We start from the raw sequence: 21,240 nt of genomic DNA on the forward strand, positions 1-21,240 counted from the left end.
AGTCGGGGGACTCACAATTGGAAAACGTTTCCAACACTAGCATGGTGATGGGCATAGACTTTGAAATCATTGGTTAGGCTGAACCAATCACAGGGATTTCTAACGCTACTTACTACTTCGCCTAAACTTTACAAACTGACAATAAACCGCATCTTAATTTCACCTCAATTTAATTTAAATTTAATTTCACTTACAGAGCACCAAAACATTACACGTCTCACTAGGGTCAGTTATAGTACAGTAAGGTCTTACACATGCTATTTCCATTTACCACAGCCACTATTATTTTGAGACTATAGTGTCATTCCCTCTCGTCTTGATTGGCCTGCCCTTTCTGGTGTCTGATGGAATTGTTACTGTGCGTTCAGACCATGGAGGTATTTTATATATAACTGGAGAGAGTGACTAAGTCCCGCCCTCCATTCAAATGGATGGCGGAGGCTAGACTAGTAAATCCGGCCAATTTATAGTCAACGCCATATTGAACACTGGAGCTCTGATCCAGCGCCAGTCGGCTCTGACCATGCGCAAAGTTCCAAAGCTGGAAATGACGCATGGACCTACATTGATTCCTATTGGACATTCTGTAAAAAGAGAGTCATCCTCCAGTTCAGAGGGTGGCGATAATGCACATACAGTACCTTGCTTGCCACGTAACAACAAGCAGAAAAAGTTGCTCGGAAACGCACAGCTGAGTCCAGTGGAGTGTCGCAAGGAGTAATGATTGGTCGCCGGAAGTAATTGACTTTGAATGGGGATGAGCGACTACAGCGACCAAAACGACCACAGCGACCAGCGCGACCGGAGCGACCAAAAAGTTAAAAACAGTTTAACTTTATGCAAATTAGCTATGATTCGCTTCGGCTGCAAAACGCTGACAACCAATCGGAATGCAGGCATGCTTAGCTTGTGTGGATGTCATAAACGAAATTGAACGTTCGAATCTATCATGTCATGAGCGACTTGGGCGACAGAATTTTTTAGCAGCTGCATTTTACCGGCTTCAAAAGCGACTTTGGGCCCCAGCCGTGGCGCAACTGGCTGGGGCACCTGCACCGCACGCCGGCGACCCGGGTTCGATTCCCGCCCCGATGTCCTTTCCGGATCCCACCCCGACTTTCTCACCCATTCGCTTCCTGTCTCTCTCTACTGTCCTGTCAAAATTAAAGGCACAAAAGCCCAAAAAATATACTTAAAAAAAAAAAAAAAGCGACTTTGCAGCTTTGGTCGTTCTTGGTCTGAACGCAGTTAGTGAATTATGGTGCTCCAGACTAGTATCTCCCTGAAAGGAGATCTTGGTGGGCGTGGCCAGGCTAAAGATCAATGGGCATGCAGTACACATGTTAAGTGGTCTAGTCAAGACATCCTTTCCATCCTCCCATCCTATGCAGTTTGGACAGGCAGAAGTAGTTTACAGATCATGATTTATTACAGTTTACAACAGATTTATTGAGTTGTTTACAGATACTAACGTTCAAGTGAGTAGCAATGTAGTTACTGATACAATATTGATTTATTTGACATTTACTGAGATGCACTCACGTCTGTTGTATTTTGCAGTTTATACAGTGTGTTCATGTTTGTTCCAGGGGAGCTTGGTTGGGAGCTATACATAGATATGCAGAACATGGCATCTGTTTACAAAGCCATCATGGATGCTGGAAAAGAAGATGGCATTGACAATTTTGGGACCTATGCCATGAACTCCCTCAGGCTGGAGAAGGGCTTCAGAGGCTGGGGAGCTGAGGTTAGTATTGGAAAAACTACAGATCATATTTAATACCTCTCACCCCTTAAATCTATGAAGTTCTACATGTGAACACACACATGAAATAGAAATTTAAAAACAGTCTTGTATGTGTAACTAATATATATGTGTATTTTGCATTATATTTTCTGTTTTATATATTTGTATATTATATTGTATTGATTTTTCATAATTGTCTTTTATCTTTATCTTTTTTATGTTCTTCACTTTTTAAACTATTCTTTGACTATTTTATGCTTTTATTTACTGTTTGCTTTTGTTTATGTAGAGTGACCTCTGTGTATGAAATGCACTATATAAATAAACTTGACCTGACTTCATTTGACATTTGCTTCACTGAAAATGAAGACTACCCACAATGAATTTCTGAGAATAAAAAGGTTGAATGAATGAATGACATGACATGACCAACTCTTATTTTCTGTTTTAATATTTTGGTTTTATACAGATGAACTGTGACACCAATCCATTTGATGCTGGTTTGGATTACTTCATCAAGCTCAACAAGGTATTCACACTTCAGTACCCTCCAGAATTATTGGCACGGTGCACCTTTGCTAAAGTTGACTAAAGACCGGTATAAAACAATATACGAGTAATATATATATATATTTTAAATTGTTAAAAGTATTTCTTTCTTTCTTTTTTTTTTTTGCTTTTTCTCAAAATAAGTTTGCTTTCCTTCAAGGTTGGGTTTTACCTATATTTTTCATTGTGAGATTAAATCACCAACAGATTATTTTTTATACCGGTTTTTAGTCAGTTTAAGCAGAGTTGCCAATTATTCTGGAGGGTACTGTAACTACACACTATATGAGTTAAGGGCCGTTCACATCATGGACAATTAACTGTAAAGATATCTACTATAACAATAAAAACATCCACAATGACCAACGATAAAAAAAACCTCTCTCCCAGTGTTGATGAAATGATGGATTTTGACTGGCTGTAAGCTGACATGAACACACTCAAACATACACATTATGCTCTTTATCTTCCAGTCTGCAGATTTCATTGGCAAGCAGGCCCTTCAGACAATCAAGGCCCAGGGCCTCCAAAGAAAATTAGCTTATCTTACTGTGGACACAGACGACATTGACCCAGAGGGCAATGAAACCATTTGGCACAATGGAAAGGTGAGTAATATGTGAATATTTCAGCCCTTACAACATTACATACATTGTACATTTATACATCACAATAAAATTAGACGTCACTTAGTTATTAAAAGTAGCCTCGCTCCATTGAGAAGTCTCTATGCCCGACCCAGGGGTTTTAGGCCATTTTCAGATGTCACCTTAGTGCACTTTTGTTAACAACCAAAAGGCTGTCACTGGAGAAGTAAGATGTTAGATTTCTGTTTGTACAAGATATTGACAGCAAACTTTTAAAAGATTGAAGAGAAACTATGCGGGTTTGGGGATTTCTTTGCTGTTTTCTCGTTTTACGCTCACATGTTTCTCTGCAGAGCTTCCCCATAAGCTTTACCGTGTACATTTTACAACACTCCCCAACCGGTCAGTCTGCCTTTTCATGAGCATGATCGTGAGGCTGTGAGACTTTCTGTTTGTCAGTGCACTGGCCCGCCGGCCCAAAGTTACAAGGGTGGCATTTCTGCTCTCAGACACTAGGTGTAAGCGATACGTCCACCATTCAACCCGAAAAAAGACATAAAACCATTCCAATGATGCCTAAGCTGTTCAGTTAAAGGAATTATCCAGGGTAAAATTTGAGGGGGAAATGAGATTTTTGTTAAGTATTTAAGTATTTTAAATACTCTAAATACAACCCCTCAAAGTATTTTGTTACAAAGTACATTTGATTTTTTCCAATCTTGCAAAATACAAATTACAAAATACACTAAAGTAATTAAATACGTATTTAAAATACATATGATTGAAATACTGCCCATGTCTGGTCAACACTATACCCTTAACATACTAAGAGTAAAGGATGTTTTATGTCAGTTATTAGCTGTTAGCTAATTAGCTGGTTTCATTCTCATTGAGCTCAATGCAATTCAAACCAGCTAATTAGCCAACAGCTAATAACTGACATAAAGCATGCTTTACTCTCAGTATGTTAAGGGTATAGTGTTGACATGGGGTTATTTGAATTCCAAAGGCCAAGGGGACTTTGTCAGGGTGCATAGTGTCCTGGATCCATGAAATAACTGGTCTTTAAAAATAAAAATAAAAATCCCCTATGGGAATTTAACATGGGCGTTCCAATACTTATGACCCCCTGTATTTTAAGGAATACATTTATTTATTTACAATACATTATTCATTCACAAAGAAAATGAATGTCCTTAAAGGTTGAATAGTTACTCATTGTTTCATTTAAGGCATTAAGATAAATTTCCAAAAGATGATTTTATATTTAACTAAGCATGTGTTCCAATACTTTTGGAGGGCACTGTATGTACTACCAATCATCCGTAAATTGATCTAAAGTGCATTTTACTCCGGATAATTTGTTGACAAGAAGGATGTTTTTGTCGTTCTCCCTAAAGAATTCACAAATTTCATTGATCTGATTGGTTACAGTAGATTTAGGTCTCTATTTTGTGTGCAGGGGCATTTTCGGTTGAAACACGCCCCATAATCAATAGAATATTTTGTTGTTCTAAGTTGTGTTTTGGTCTGGTGCAGGTTGTTGGGAACACAACATCTGGCTGCTACAGCTACACTGCCCAGCAAAGCCTTGCTTTTGGGTATCTACCTATTGCCCTGGCAAATGTGGGACAGAAGGTGGAGGTTGAATTGCTGAACAGGAAGTACCCAGCTATGGTTATACAGGAGCCCCTGGTTCTGACAGAACCCACCAGAACTCGCCTGCAGAAGAAAACCAAAAGCAGAGTGTAGGACCACCCTTGACCCCTCAAAGCCATAATTATGTTAATCTTCATGTGTTCTGTATGGATAAACTGCAAATTAATGACAATGGTATGTCAAATATGTTGGCATGGTGTCTTTATTTTGTGAGAATAAAGCTGCTATATTGCATAAATAAAAAATACAAAAAATCTCAGAAATGGACACTGCTGATAGCTTTGCTCTTCATATTTTACAAAAAAAGTAGTTGTTGTATACTTCTGCACTAAGTAACTAAATTACCGGCGGGCAATACATTGTCCCGCTTATTATACGGCTACTTGGCAAAACGAGGAAAGAAACTTGCCACAATGGGCCTTTAAAATGTTTTTGCTACTGTTTTGTGGCTTCTGCTGACCGGGTTATTCACTGTCTCCCCTAGAGTTAGATAAGTGAGTAAAAACATTTTTGTCTCCTTGCATGCATTGTCGTAGTCCAACAGCGCCCCTGTTAGGTTAGCTAGGCCTTGCCTGGGCTTCACCCTCAATATAGTCCCAAATCAATACCTGCCAAGGAAATCACCATAGTCTTAAAGGGATATTCCACCATTTGGGGAATTGCACTCATTTTCCACCTCCCCTCGAGTTAAACAATTGATTTTTTTTTACCTTGCTCTGGCTCATCCAGCCGTTCTCTGAGTCTGGCGATACCACTTTTAGCTCCAGCCTAGCATAGATCATTGAATCTGATTAGACCATTTGCCTTTCGCCTGCTATCCCCCAAATGGTGGAATATCCCTTTAAGCTGCATTGCCATTTGTACTTGTTGTGAAGATGGAGGCCACACAAAGTAAGTATATATATTGTTTTATTTGTTGGCTCACTTTTACTCACAACATGCTATCCGGCAACAAAGGATTCCATACACTATGCTGCGCTAACCTAGCGGGGGATTTCTCGAATGGAATCACTATTTGAACATAACAGTATTGTGTTTAATTTAAAACCAGATTGTTTTATGTAATTGCAATGTAATATGGTTTATAAATCAGCCAGCCCTGACATTTTTTTACAGTGTAGGTAGTAAGCATGCAATTGCTGTGTACAATAATTTCATGATAATCTCTAGTTAAGAGATATGTGTTCTTGTATGTTAATGAAATTATTTGTTAATTGTACACTTTGTTATCTTATATACATTAAATAACATATCATATTAGTAGAACACCCATGTTTTGAATGTTCAGGTGGACAAACTTTAACTGTGACAATGCTCCATCCTGCAAAGCTGATCTGTCAACTGCTATTCAACAAAGTTGGAATCTGATTGATGAAGAATATCTACGTAAGTGAAGTCTTTGCGTCAGATGTCATAAAAGTCAGAGGAGGCACACAATAAAGTACTAATTATTGATGTTTTAGGTTTGTGATTCCACAATGTTTTTCCTCAAGATTGAATGATTCCATATCTGGAAAAATATAGAATGAAAAATAAAATAACTGAATTAACATCTAAGAGTCGTGATTCAATTTTGCAAGAGGTTGTATATGAAAGAGATAAATAAGAAGGAACCTTACTCTAAATCCCCATCCAAGAACAATACCTGCGTGTTATTCAAACATTTTTTAAAACATTGTTATTCGTTTGTGCTACGCTTGTGCCGGTTTGTGCCATAAAAATTATCGTTTGTGCTGTTAAGGGTTTTAGGTCATTCAACTTTACATTTTCTGGCCAGTGACGTAACTCGGCCCCCCATACCTGTCCAAATTTCCCCAAAATAGTTCTAGAATTGACATTGTTCTGATTTCCGCCATTGCTTTGCATTATGTTAAAGACCTTATACATAAACCTTCTCCCTTGTCAGACCATAAACTTGTTAAATTGATATTGGAGGATGCCAAAGTATCTAATCAAAGAGGCTACTGGAAATGTAACAATACTCTCCTGAGAGATAGGCCTACACTGTTTAATTCTCAAATTTGTTAGTTAGTTGGAGATCTGTTGGATGATTCTTCTTACACAGTCATTAAATGTCAGTGGGAATTCTTTAAATACAAAGTCAGACTTGCTGCTATAAAAAGGAGTAAAGACTTAAAGAAAAACAAAGCTCAAACTGAGTTGAACCTCATCGTAACCAGCCATTTAGCGCTGCTGTAGCAGCAGCTCACTGCTGCGGGTTAGAGTGTGCCTCACCTCACTGTGTGCTCTGAGTGTTTAAATTCACGGATGGGATAAATACAGATACCAAATTTATGTCATAGGATCAAAAGAATAGCTATACTAACCACCATTTGTCATAGGTCAATTACGATCTTCATGTGTTTTCTTTTAACACATTTTATTGATTTTGTCAATACAAACACAGTTCTGAACCACAAGTTCAAATCGAATCCTGATTGTACAACAGTGTATGATAAGTGATATAATCATAAGTATAGCATTAGTCTAACCACCCACCCCCCTAACCTCCCACCCCACCCTCAACCAACCCACTCATCCCACCCTCAACCCTATCCAGTCACACCCTACAGTTTTACCAAAGTAATAGACATGTCAAATGTTGTAATAAAGTATGTTACTATACAATGTACAGTAGTAAGTACACAAAAATGACAAACAAACACAGTACAAAACAAAACAAAGACAAAAACAAAACAATAAAAATAAAAAAAAATTTAAAAAAAAAAAAAAAAAGGGGGGGGGGGTGTCATCATCTAGTCTGTTTCCTGTAAGGGGATCTGTAAGCCCTCATAGTACGCCAAAAAAGATCTCCAAGTTCTCTCAAAACTCTGTATGGAGCCCCTCAGTGTGTATCTAATTTTCTCTAGTTTCAGGAAAAACATAATGTCTCTTATCCACCTAGTAAATGTGGGTGGTGTTTGTTCCTTCCACTTAAGTAAAATCAGACGTCTAGCAAGTAGAGAAGTGAATGCTATGACAGCATAGGCCCTGCCTTTAAGAGATTTTGTTTCTTCTGTAAAGCCAAATATGGCACATATTGGGTTTGGGGGGATGTCTATACCAAACATTCTGGAATAGGCCTGAAATATGTCTGTCCAGAATGTCCTGAGATGTGGGCAGGACCAGAACATATGTATGTGGTCTGCAGGCAGACCTTTACAGCGGGGACATGCAGGATCAACATTAGGGAAAATCTTAGCCAGTTTAGCCTTGGTCCAGTGTACTCTTAGGAGGATTTTGAGTTGAATTAGGCTGTGTTTGGCGCAAGGAGAGGAGGTGTGTACTAAGTCAAGTGCAGCTTCCCATTGATCCTCTCTCATTGCTTCCCCAAAGTCATCCTCCCAAAGTTGTTTTATTCCTTGCAGTGAAGGGGGAGAGATGTTACAAATATCATTGTAAAGAATTGAAATTAAACCTTTCTGGTGTGGAGAAAAAGAAAGAAAATGATCTACTGTATTATCTGTTGGGAGATTTGGGAAGGAGGCAATGTTTTTCTGTACAAAATGTCTTATTTGGAGATACCTAAAGAAGTGATATTTGGGCAGGTCAAACTTCTCAGAAAGTTGAATAAATGATCCAAAGCTGCCCTCAATAAAGAGATTGAGGATAGATGTAATCAGGGCTGTACGCTAAGCTTTTTCACTAGGAGCACAGGTGCTCCTAAATGAAAAAGTTTAGGAGCACAGAAAAAAATTTAGGAGCACTATGAAATTTCCTTGAAAACCTTCTTGCCTTAAGCAGGATACAGATCATTCACAGCAGTGGCAATCATAGTCTCTGCTCAAACCCTACACACACATAAAATGGCTTGTCTTGTTTCTATTTCATATTTTGAATTCAGAATTTGTATACATGTTGTTATCAATTTATAGCATTTTAGGATCTGCATAATTACTTATAGCTTAAAATATTCAGTAAACTGAATACTTCATATTGATTACACTGTAATGATATTACAGGGGTGGTGTGTAGGTCTAATTGAGTGCCTGTCACTTTAAGATGTACGTGAACATAATTAGGTTTCATTCGGTTTTAGGAAAAGAGTCAAGCATAGTTCAAGGATACATCATGTTTTCATTAAATAACTTAAATGTTCAAAAAACGAACAAAGGTAAAGACAAATATTTCTGGTGTAATAGAAAAGATGAGTGTCCACTGTCAGTAACGTTAACTTCTATGATTTAGGTAGCCTACCATGGCATGGCATCGTGAGTTGTCACTTTTTCCTTGGTCATGTTTAATTGGCTGGGTGCTTAACTTACTCTACCATGACTCGTCTTGGAGTTTGGTAGGCTATATCTGTTATATCCAATGAGTGACAACCAGAGCTCAAAATAAACGTTACGGTATTCTCCTGATAACGTTAGTGGAATGGAATTAATGTGAATGTAACCTCCATACAAAGACGCAGAGTGGCTGATGCGCACATTTGCAATGAAAATGTTCCGCCTTTTTAAAGCAGGTGTAGCCTACACCAAATCGTGTTTAATCCATCATTTAGACAACAGAATCAGTCGGATTTCTCTCATAGAAGTCAACCAGGCCTATGTCAAATGCAGGCTGGGGTGAAGCTAACACGGTTTCCACACCGTGTTTATCAACCGTGATAATAATAATATTTGAAATGAACACGGTAATTGTAGGCTATATAGTTAACATTCTTATCATGGTTTGCCGTTTCAACGGTAGGCTAATCGCTACAAAGTCTCCAACTGATAACAAACAGATTGAAGAAAAAGAAGAATGGTTTTGGAGTGACATTTCTTGCGTGTGTGAGAGACAGCGAGGTTGATGCTGAAAGCGTGAGTTTCCAGCCAGGAGCGTTAGAGTTGTCAACTATGACATTTGTACTACAATTTGTACAATTGTACTAGCCTATACTTTGATCCACTTGGTGTGGATTTTTAGGAGCAAAATGCGAATAAAAGGGTTGAATTCAGTACTCGCACCTGTGCTCCCATTTCATATTTTCAATTAGCACTAATATATATTTCCTCGCATTTGCGACGAGGTGCTCGCAGTGTACAGCCCTGGATGTAATGCCTTTTTCCCGCCATATTCTAAAGGCTGAGTCTAGGGTAGATGGTGGAAAGTTATAATTGTTCATGATAGGGGAATGTATTGACATTTTTGACAAGTTAAAGTGTCTTTTAAACTGTGACCAAATTCTAATTGAATGAAGAACAATGGGATTTGGGGAGAATTGGCTTTGTGGAGTGGGAGGGGAAGGGTCACATAATAAAGAGCCTAAGTGAACCGCGCTGTGTGTGCACTCCAGGTGTACCCAGGGTTCACTCCTGTCAGGATGGTATTCCTCTGTCCAAAACAACATTTTCTGAATATTACAAGCCCAGTAATAATAAATAAAGTTGGGAAGTGCCAGGCCAGCAAGCCCTTTGGGTCTTTCAAGAGATTGCCTTTTGATCCTTTGTGGTTTACCATTCCAAATAAAAGATGTTATGCTTTGGTCCAAAGTTCTGAAAAACTTTTTCCTTATTAAAATGGGAATGTTTTGGAAAAAATAAAGACATTTTGGTAATACAATCATTTTAATAAGATTAACACGACCAATTATGGTGAGAGGTAAATTTGACCATCTCCCCATATCCTGTTTACATCTATCAAAAAGAACACCAAAGTTCTTAACAAACAGAGAAGAAAAGATGGGTGTGATCTCCACTCCAAGGTATTTAAATCCTTTTTTAACTATTTTGAATGGGAAATGAGTTGGGGGAATTTGTGCAGCAGCCTGATTGAGGGGAAACATCTCACTTTTCTGGAGGTTAATTTTGTAACCAGACAGCTTCCCAAACTGATTTAAAATATCAACAATATGGGGGACTGAAGCTACAGGGTTGGTTGTATAGAGAAGTAAATCATCGGCATAGAGGGATAATTTATGGGTAAGTCCATGTCGCACTATGCCCGAAAACTCCTCAGATTGTCTAAGGGCGATGGCTAGTGGTTCTATGGCAATTGCAAAAAGGAGAGGGGATAGGGGGCAACCCTGACGGGTACCTCTGCCAAGGGGGAAGTATTCAGACTGCTGGCCATTGGTGACCACCGCAGCCAAAGGCTGAACATACAGAAGTCGGATCCAAGATACAAACGCATCATCAAATCCAAATTGTTTCAGCACAGAGAAAAGATAGTGCCACTCGGTCAAAAGCTTTTTCAGCATCAAGTGAAATCACCATTTCAGGGACAGAAGTTGAAGGGGAATACACAATGTTCATGATTGCTGCTAGAATGTCTAATCTTCATGCGTTTTGTTGCATTTAGGCAACACGTTTAATGTGTCAGTTTACACAAAATAGGCTACTCAAACTAAAACCATTGTCATTTTCATCTGTATAAACTGTTCTTGGTATCAAGACATGCAAATGTTCAAATTGGCTGTTAAAAACGTCTCATTTATTAGATAAAATGTACAACTTCAAGTGCCGTTTCCTACCATTCAAACTCCGTGCAAATTAATTAGTTTATCGTGTGGAAACTGCGGAACCGTACCACTATGAGTAAATAGGGGTTTCGCGGGTGACAGCATTTTGGCAGGGGTGTTTCAATGTATGTCACTAATATGGGATTTTTACCTGCAAAATTGTTTTGATGGGAGAAAATTATGCATTTGTTGAGTTTCATGTCAGCTAGATAGATTTGTTATTTAGTAATAACTGTGAACTTGAATTTGAATGCTGTTCCAAGTTGCTGCTGGTGCACAACTGTTTATTTTTAATACTAGTAAAATAATCAATAAGGATTATGATGATGATGATGATGATGATGATGATGATGATAATAATAATACAATACCTTTATATCTAAGTGTTATTTTGTTAGATTTTTTCTTGGGAAAATAATGTTTAGTTAGGGAAAAAATGTTTAAGTCAAGCCTGCCTTTAGTCTTTTCCACATGGTGAGGTATACAGTTTATTAATTAACAATGATATCGGATCGGTATCGGATATCGACCGATACGCAGAGCCCAGGCATCGGTATCAGTATCAAGACTAAAAAAGTCGGATCGGTGCATCCCTACTCGAGGGCTATCCAAACTCGTTCCAGTGATCAAAAAATTATAAACCAATCAGGAGCACCGAAGCGAGGGTTTGATTCAAACAACAATGGCGGCACGCAGCGAGGAGTCTTGTGCTGACATTGATTCTGCTATTTCAATCGTTTTGTTGAATCTATCTGTTATATCTCTACTTTACTTATGAATTAAGGAGATATTACAGAATTTAATCTTAATAATATTGACCACACGTAGACACCGTTGTTACCAGAGACACTTATATATGAGCTTTAAAAAGACTTTGTTGTTACTCACTGAGCGCGAATCTTTAATGAACTTCCTTCCTCTGCTCTACCCATAATACCTTGAACGTTCTACAGGGTGCGTTACACATGGACATGACATCCCCCCTTTTCTTAGAATTAAACTCTTTCAGTTACAGAAAATAAAACTCAAGATTATAATTTCACATTTCAGAAATTCTTAAATCATACTTTCTGAGCATCAAGATCTGTATCATAACATCTCCACAAATGAACATGTGTTAGGTTATCAAAATCACTTCATAGCTTAGTGAACATAGTATTGCTCTCATTTAAGAAACCTTCAATATCATGAACTGTAATATTTTATCATTTAAGAAACCTTCAATATCATGAACTGTAATATTTTATCATTTAAGAAACCTTCAATATCATGAACTGTAATATTTTTTTTTCTGTTGTTAGAAATCAAACACATTCTGTTTCTTGCATATTGTAACACAGGTTATACATCATGAACAATGTGACAACTCTCTCTCTTTTTTTTTTTTTTGTTTTTTACATCATTTGAGAATAAAATCAGACAACCCCTTGGGCATGTGTTTGATCCTTTGCGGCCTGGATGACATGTGTGTTTGTATCTGTGTGTCAACATCCTTTTTGGTTTGTGGACTCTGTGTGTCTGTGTCAGTGGTGTGTGTGTATTCCTCTAACGCCTCGCTGGTTCCGGCGTCCTCGGCTTCCTGTATCTCCCCCTTTTCTTGAAATGTCCCTTGTTTAAGTCCATTCCCTTCATACTTCTTGACAAAAGTGGTATTTCTTGCATACCTTGCTCCTGCTGGTGATTCCACAACCACCTTGTTTCCTGTCTTGCTGATGATTTTGTGTGGTGTTGCATTGAGGTGCTGTGTGCTCTCCATGTGGTGGAGAATTTGTCAGTTTTGTCTTGTCTCAGTAGCACTGTGTCACCAACACTGACCTCGGATAGCTGTGCACCTCTGCGAGTGTCTGCATACAGCTTGCTCTTAGTCTTTTGCTCTGTGTCACGATCACATACTTCCTGATCAGTATGCACTTCAATCAGTTCAGGCAGCTTACCTCTTACTTTCCGATTGAAAAGCAGTTCAGCAGGGCTTTTACCTGTTGTTGGATGGATGATGCTCCTGTAGACTGTCACATACTTTCTCAGCTCTTTCTTCCAGTCCAGTCCGTCTGATTGTGCGATCCTGATCCTTTTCATGAGTGACGCGTTCTGACGCTCAACCTCTCCATTGGCCTGTGCATATCTTGGAGTGGTTTTCAAGTGTGTTATGCCATTTTCTTCACAGAACAGTCTGAATTGTTCGGATCTGAACTGTGGACCATTGTCTGACTTACATGTGACTGGCAATCCGTGTCTGCTGAAGATTGACTCCAGACTGTCGATAACTTTCTCTGCTGTGGTGGTGGTCATAACATCATACTCATAATATCGACTAAAGTAGTCTACTACCACCAGAATTGAATGATTGGACGGGAGAGGTCCCAGTAGGTCAACTGCGACGTCCCGCCAGGGTCCATCAGGTAGCGGCGTAGACCTCAGTGGTTCAGGTGGGTCAGGTCTAGCAACTATTTGGCATCCGTGGCAGGCTTTGCAATGTCTTTCAGCTGCTCTGTCCACACCCGGCCACCACACTTTAGGGCTAGTGCAAGAGCACGTGTTCGCAAGGCTTGGGGTAGCACTATACGCGTGCCTCTCAGAACAAGATATCCTACTTTGCAAAGCTCATTTGCAACAACAGCATATGGCTTGCATTTCTCAAAATGTCCAGTGTCTATGGCATTGCGCACCTCTTGGAGCTCTAGATCAGTGGCAGATGCTTCCTCAACTTCTCGAGTCGTGAGTGCCTTTGGAGTTGCGTTCACTGCCACAAATCCCACATACTCCTCAGCGCCGTGCGCATGTTTTATCTGTTCCCCTGTGTTTGGTAGGAGCCTTGATAGTGAGTCAGCGATATTGCTTTTTCCTGCTATGTGTATTACTTTGAACTGGTACGGCTGTAAGCGAAGAACCCACCGCTCTATTCGTGCGCATGGCTTTGAGCGGGGACCGTATATTACTTCCAGTGGCTTATGATCTGTGACTAGGTCAAACTGGCGCCCGTACAGGTATGGATGTAGTCTCTCACAGGCCCATACTAGACCTAGTGCCTCTCTCTCTGTCTGAGAGTATCTCCGTTCACAATCAGTTAGACTACGGCTTACATAGCACACAGGGACCTTAATTCCCTTCTGGTTCTGCACTAAGACTGCGCCTAGCCCAACAGGGCTTGCATCGGCTATTACCTGGGTTGGTGCTTCTTTGTCGAAGTAAGCAAGGGTGGTTGCTTTTGCAAGTGCTGCTTTGAGGGCGCTGAAAGCTTGCTTTTGCTCTGGTCCAAAGTCGAACGACATGTCTTTTCTGGTCAGACGCCTCAGTGGCTCTGACAAGGTTGCAAACTGTGGGATAAACCGGCTGCTGTATCCAACGAGCCCAAGGAAGCTACGCACCTCTGTGGCGGTCTCCGGCTCCCGTGCTTCGGTCACAGCTCGCACCCTCTCTTCTGTTGGACCAATGCCCTTTTCCGATAGCAGAATGCCCATGAAAATCAGTCTATCCATGTTGAATTGGCACTTTTGCTGATTCAGTGTTAATCCTGTGTCCCTGAGTCTTTCCATGACTGCATGCAGCCTTCTGTTGTGAGTCTCTTGGTCAGGTGCATGTATGATCACGTCATCAGATATGTTCTCTACTCCTTCAATACCAGCTAATGCATTGGCTATCTCGTGCTGATATTGTTCGCTAGCTGATGACACACCAAACAAGAGTCTTTTATACCTGTACACTCCGTTGTGCACGGCAAATGTAGTGATGTCACGTGAATCAGGAGTTAGTTCAAGTTGATGGTAGCCCCATTTCAAATCTAACTTGCTGAATACAATTGAGCCGTTCATGCCTTGAAGTAGCTCGTCCACTGTGGGGATTGGAAAGCGTTCCCTCACTATGGCTTCATTGGCCCGCCTCATATCCAAACAAAGTCGTACATCATTCCCTGGTTTTGGGACAATCACAACCGGATTCACCCACGGAGTGGGTCCGTCCACTGGCTCGATGATGTTCAAGTCCACCAATTCTTTGATTCTGGACTCTACCGCCCCCCTAAGGTGGAATGGAATGCGCCTGAGCGGCTGGGCTACTGGTTTCACATCTGGATTAATGTGTAGACTGACCTGTCTTGTTTTCAGTTTTCCGACTCCACTGAACACTTCGGGGTACTGCTGCTGTAGTGTTTGTTTAATGTCTGTAATAGCAGCAATGTTGGCACCTATTCTTAGGACCCCCAGTTTCATTGCTGTCTCTTTCCCCAGAAGCGGTTCACCACTTCCCCTGATTACAATGAACTCTGCTTGTTCTTTCTTTTCCCCTATGGACACCTCACAGGTGAATGCCCCCTTGACTGTTAATGGCTGACTAGAAGAGTATGAGAAAAGTTTCCTCTCCGTCTTAGGAACATAGGAGTGGCACTTAATATTTTCTGTTTTCAAGTTCTCCCATGCATTCTCTCCCATAACACTACTTGTTGCCCCAGAGTCTATCAACATTTTAATATTCACTCCCCCGACACAAAAGTTAAGTCTCTCTGGCATGTGGCTGTTTTCAATGGCAAATGCAAAGTCCTCACGAACATCAACATTGTTCACGTTTTGTTTCGGTTTCCCGCTTTTAGTGCGGCATACTTTTGCGAAGTGATCTTTCCCTTGGCACTTGTGACACGTTTGTCCTCGTGCAGGGCATTTTGGATCACGGCCCATATGATCAGTATTCCCACATCTATAGCATTTTCCATCATTTTTATTGTCTCTGTTCGGTTTACCTTTTGCGTTTCCATATCCATGCTTTCCCCTTTTTTCTTTAAATGCAATCCGGTTAACAGTGTCAGTGGAATGTTTAGCTGACGCACCCGCCATGTCCGCCATTTGTTCGTCGATGCACTCACAACGGGCAGCTATTTCCAGTGTAGATGCTAGCGTCAATCCACGACCCTCTTCTAAAAGTTTCCTTCTCACATAGTCTGACGTTCCTTTGCTCAATATTGCATCCCTTATCTGATTGTCAGAATCACCCCCGTAACCACAGTCTCTCACAGCTTGTCTCAGACGTGTAGCAAATTGCTGCACTTTCTCACCTGGCTTCTGGTGCAGTTTTTGAAATGCGTGTCTTGCCAGCGCTGTGTTGACCTTGGGTACGAAGTATGCGTTCAAAGCATCCACCGCCTTGTCATATTGGGTCGCCTCACCCGTGTCCGGAAGAGTTGAGAAAATGTCCTGTACGTCTGGTCCAGCTAGATGAAGTAGCAGTGCACGTCTCCTTTGCTTCGTAGCATCAGTTGAATCCTCGGTTATAATGAGCCCCTTGCCGTCAGCATATAGCTCGAACGACGTTAGCCATCGCTTCCATCTGGAGCCTAGCGTGGCTGGCTCGGTGTAGCATGCAAAATGCTGAATTCCGGATTTCTCCATACTAACTAGCTAAACTGTAGTTTTAACTAACTAACGGAAATTAATCCTCGTCGCCAATGTTATATCTCTACTTTACTTATGAATTAAGGAGATATTACAGAACTTAATCTTAATAATATTGACCACACGTAGACACCGTTGTTACCAGAGACACTTATATATGAGCTTTAAAAAGACTTTGTTGTTACTCACTGAGCGCGAATCTTTAATGAACTTCCTTCCTCTGCTCTACCCATAATACCTTGAACGTTCTACAGGGTGCGTTACACATGGACATGACACTATCGAGTATTCATTCTTTAAAACAGGGGTGTCAAACTCATTTTCACCGAGGGCCACATCAGCACAATGGTTGCCCTCAAAGGGCCAGATATAACTATAAGATTTGTAGCACCAGCCACAAAATCTTTAGCATCGGTATAAAACTTCCCTAAAATCGAGAAGAGCAAAAGGTACCCAGCTAACAATTTCTGGTTAGGAGAACGTTTTTAGAACGTTTTTTTCCTGGTTAGGAAAACGTTGCCTGAAAGTTGCGAAAGTTGCCACAAGGTTCCCCAGGAAAGTTTTCTTGACGAAAATACAACGTTTTTTTCTGGTTGTTTATTTTGGTTAGCAGAACGTTCTCCAACCCTTTAGGGAACTTTACTATATTTGGTTGCATTAACGTTCCCCTAACCTCCCAGCAACAAAGTGTAAAGGGGGGAAAAAATATGTAGAATTATCGTGACATCGAGGCATGGCTCCGCTGCACACTTGCCGTCTGCGGCGACAGCCTATCTGCAACTTGGGAGAGCGAACGTCTCTGATGACCAAGGCAATGACAATATACCACACGCATATTAATTCACTTACCATTAGCTGCTTGCTGAACTGCGACGAATACGGTTCGTTACCATTACATGTGTCAGCTAAGTACTTAAATGCGGTTAGGTCTAATACTTTCTTGTCTACGGTGTCTTTTCCTATAATAAACGATTAGTCAGATCAAAACATAAGCAGAGCAGGCGCTAGCCTAACACACTGTTTCAACATTCAAAACTGGCTGTTTTTATTGCATCGTATGCCATTAAAAGTCCTCGGTTCAGAATTATGATGGATTTTGGTTTATTTTGTTTTGAATTGGGACTGGGAATTGTGGGATAGGCTGAGTGAACAGCACAGTAACAGGCTATAACTTGGACTACGTGTTAATATAAAACAATTCTCCCCCGGGAACATTGTGCTGTTTAAGATGCAGTCTCAACGTTTGAGAAAGAATTCATTGGAGTCCTCATCATCATATTTTCATAACAAATAAAGCTTTAAAAACATGAATGCATTTAAGGTGCCACTCTAATCGATTATGGATTAATCCAACACTATTCGTCAGATTAGTTAGCATGAAATCGCTGTGTGCCTGCCTGGGACTATGGCTAGCTAGCTCTTCCACCCGGTTTACCCTGTACAGTGTTTTTTAAAAGCCTGTTGGAACAAGTGCATGGAGAACGATGTGAAGAATGTGATCGATACCATACAGCCAGTAGCCTACGTGAGTAACTTTATCTCTGTGTTATCCAAATGTCTTAAAGTTAGCGAGGTTGAGTCTGCTAAAACACCAACACCCCAGAACTCACGGACCCGAGATGGAAGTTTCTCAACCTAGCTTCATCTCGCGCTGGCCCCTTTAGCTGACGGGCTGGCTCTGGTCGGCCGAATATCAATCCAACAGAGGGGGGAAGAATAGAATAGGGCTATCGATTTTGCAACAAATTATTCCGACTTTGCAGTGTGGCTGCTGGCCGTGTTCAATTGGAAACTCATAGAAACTCGGGGCGATTTTCATCAACAATAATCAACCCCACGCACATAACCAGAGAATACCGATATGGTTATACAAATAAGATACCAAAAAACAACTAAGTAGCAACTTTGTGTGAAAAGAGAAATGCAACCAGAATATAACGTTTTTTTCTTTAGTTGTAATAACGTTCGGGAAACTTTGATAACCTGGAGCTAACGTTCTCTCCAGGGTATTAGAAGGTTACTGATAAACTAACCACAGGAGAACCAGCGGCTAACGTTATTTGCTTGCTGGGATTCAACCAGAATATAACGTTTTTTTCTTTAGTTGTAAAAACGTTAGGGGAACGTTATTTGTTTTGACAACCTGGAGATAACGTTCTCTAAACGTTATTAGTAGGTTGCTGAAAAACGAACCATAGGGGAACCAAAAGCTAACGTTAGTGAAAGTTAGCAGAACGTTTGTTTGCTGGGTATCAGCATGACGTGTTCTTTTTATTATTGTTATGTTTTGTAAAAACAAAACAAAAACCTCTGTCAGTTCCATACAGTTTGACTTTTCAATGAGGGTCACTGGTCAGTCAGGAAGAGGTCATGCCATGGATTTTTTTTTTTTAGATTTGAGTATATTCAACTTAACTGTCATTGCACAAGCGAAATACCAGTAACGAAATGCAGTTTTACATCTAGCCAGTGATGCAAACAAACTGACATGTCAAAAAGTGCATCCGAATGAAATGCGTCACTACACCGTTCTATACACGTAGGCCTACAGTAGAAGCGAACGGTCCCGCTGGACTTTTTCTTTGAAGTTGAAAGGTGTTGTGTGGATTCTACGTTGCTCGTTTTGAACGGAAATGAAAATGCAAAGGAACAGGGCGATTACAACAAACTTCTAGCCTACCTATGTGTGACGGGTAGATCAAATGCACTACATGTCCCAAGATCCTTGTCCATGCTCCGCCTTCACCTGAAAGAAAATGGCGTAAATACAAACTTCAGATCCACTATGACATCCATAAAGACATGCTCCGCACATATAACTTTGAAATGTGCAAAGCAAGACAGTCTTTCTTTTCTAACATCATCAGTAGGAGTTCAAATAACACTCGTGTTTTATTTTCCACTGTCGAAAAGTTAACAAATCCTCCCTCACAATTAGTGCCCGAACTTCTCTCAACTAATAAATGCAATGAGTTTTCATGTTTTTTTAAAGGTAAAATTGACAAAATCAGACTCAATATATCTGCTAAATTACTCATTCAACACCCGGAACTTCCAGCTACAAATAGAGGGAAACTTAACTTGATGTCAGAGTTCAATTTGATAGACTACGAAACACTTGAAAAAACAGTACAGATTCTCAGCTCCTCCACGTGTGTCTTAGACACCCTGCCTACACATTTCTTCAAAACTGTTTTTCACCTTATAGCCTCAGATGTCCTTCACATTGTAAATACATCACTGCTGTCTGGCACTTTTCCTAAGTCACTAAAAACAGCTGTTGTAAAGCCACTGCTCAAGAAGAATAACCTGGATGCCTCCATTTTAAACAATTACAGGCCCATATCCAATCTACCTTTTATTGGCAAAATTATTGAAAAAGTAGTCTTTAATCAACTAACCACCTTCCTAACATCAAATGGGTATTTTGATTACTTTCAGTCTGGTTTTCGGGCAAATCACAGCACTGAAACAGCTCTCATTAAGGTTTTCAATGACATACATCTCAACACAGATTCTGGTAAAACATCAGTCCTAGTGCTACTGGACCTTAGCGCAGCATTTGACACTGTTGATCACAATATTTTACTACACAGACTAGAACACTGGGTTGGATTTACAGGCATAGTTCTAAACTGGCTCAAATCATATCTACAAGAAAGGAGCTTCTTTGTTGCCATCGGCAACTGTACCTCAACACCAACATCCCTGACCTGTGGTGTTCCCCAGGGGTCGATCTTGGGGCCACTATTATTCAACCTCTATATGCTCCCACTTGGACAAATCATCCAAAATAATTTGATTTCATATCATAGCTATGCAGATGACACACAAATTTACTTAGCTCTGTCACCAAAAGACTATGGTCCCCTTGAATCTCTATGTCAGTGTATAGAACAAATCAACACTTGGATGGCTCAAAATTTTCTTCAGCTGAACAAAGAAAAAACTGAAGCAATTATATTTGGTAAAAAGGAGGAAAGGATTAAGGTTGCCACTCTCCTTGAAACAAAAGGATTGAAAGCAAAGGATACTGTTAAAAATCTCGGTGTATTAATCGACAGTGATCTAAATTTTAACAGTCACATGAAAATGATAACTAAATCAGCTTTTTATCACCTCAAAAATATTGCCAAACTGAGAGGGCTAATGTCAAAACATGACTTAGAAAAACTCATTCATGCATTTATCTCTAGCAGGGTTGATTACTGCAATGGGCTTTTCACAGGCCTTCCTAAAAAGACTATCAAACAGCTTCAGATGATTCAAAATGCAGCAGCTAGGGTTCTCACAAAAACAAAAAGAACTGAGCACATTACTCCAATTCTTAAATCTCTGCACTGGCTTCCAGTATGTCACAGAGTTGACTTTAAAACACTACTAATTGTTTATAAATCAGTAAATGGAGCAGGACCTAAATACCTATCAGACATGTTTCAGCAGTACACACCTTCTCGTCCTCTGAGGTCTCAGGAGAAAAACCTCTTAGTAAAGCCTGCTGTTAGAACTAAACATGGCGAAGCAGCTTTTAGCTGCTATGCGGCTCAGCTTTGGAACCAACTTTCTGATGACATTAAAAAGGCCCCAACTGCAGCCTGTTTTAAATCTAGACTTAAGACCAAATTGTTCTCAGATGCTTTCTGCTAACTGTCTCTTAATTACTCCATCTGGAGTCTTTTATGTTAATTATTCCTTATTGATTTGATCTTGATTTATGCTTTGTTTTTATTTTCTATTATGATCTTTTTATTATTATTATTATTATTATTTTTATTACTATTACTCTTTGCCCATCTATGCTTTTATCTGCTATAATTACTGTTTGGTTTTTGTTTATGTAAAGCACATTGAATGACCTCTGTGTATGAAATGTGC

General features: G+C 40.1%; 1 protein-coding gene across 1 annotated transcript in view; it reads left to right on the top strand.

Annotated features, from left to right (window-relative positions):
• The window catches only part of dmgdh (dimethylglycine dehydrogenase), a 60,144-nt gene extending 54,050 nt beyond the window's left edge, over positions 1 to 6,094 (top strand). The window contains exons 13-16 of the mRNA XM_062554599.1: positions 1,590 to 1,747; positions 2,217 to 2,276; positions 2,770 to 2,904; positions 4,423 to 6,094. Coding sequence (XP_062410583.1) covers positions 1,590 to 1,747; positions 2,217 to 2,276; positions 2,770 to 2,904; positions 4,423 to 4,635 — 566 coding nt within the window. The 3' untranslated portion in view covers positions 4,636 to 6,094. The remainder of the gene's footprint in view (positions 1 to 1,589; positions 1,748 to 2,216; positions 2,277 to 2,769; positions 2,905 to 4,422) is intronic.
• The last annotated feature ends 15,146 nt before the right edge of the window (positions 6,095 to 21,240 follow it).

This window comes from Sardina pilchardus, chromosome 14 (genome assembly GCF_963854185.1).
Source record: "Sardina pilchardus chromosome 14, fSarPil1.1, whole genome shotgun sequence".
NCBI classification, from domain to species: Eukaryota; Metazoa; Chordata; class Actinopteri; order Clupeiformes; family Clupeidae; genus Sardina; species Sardina pilchardus.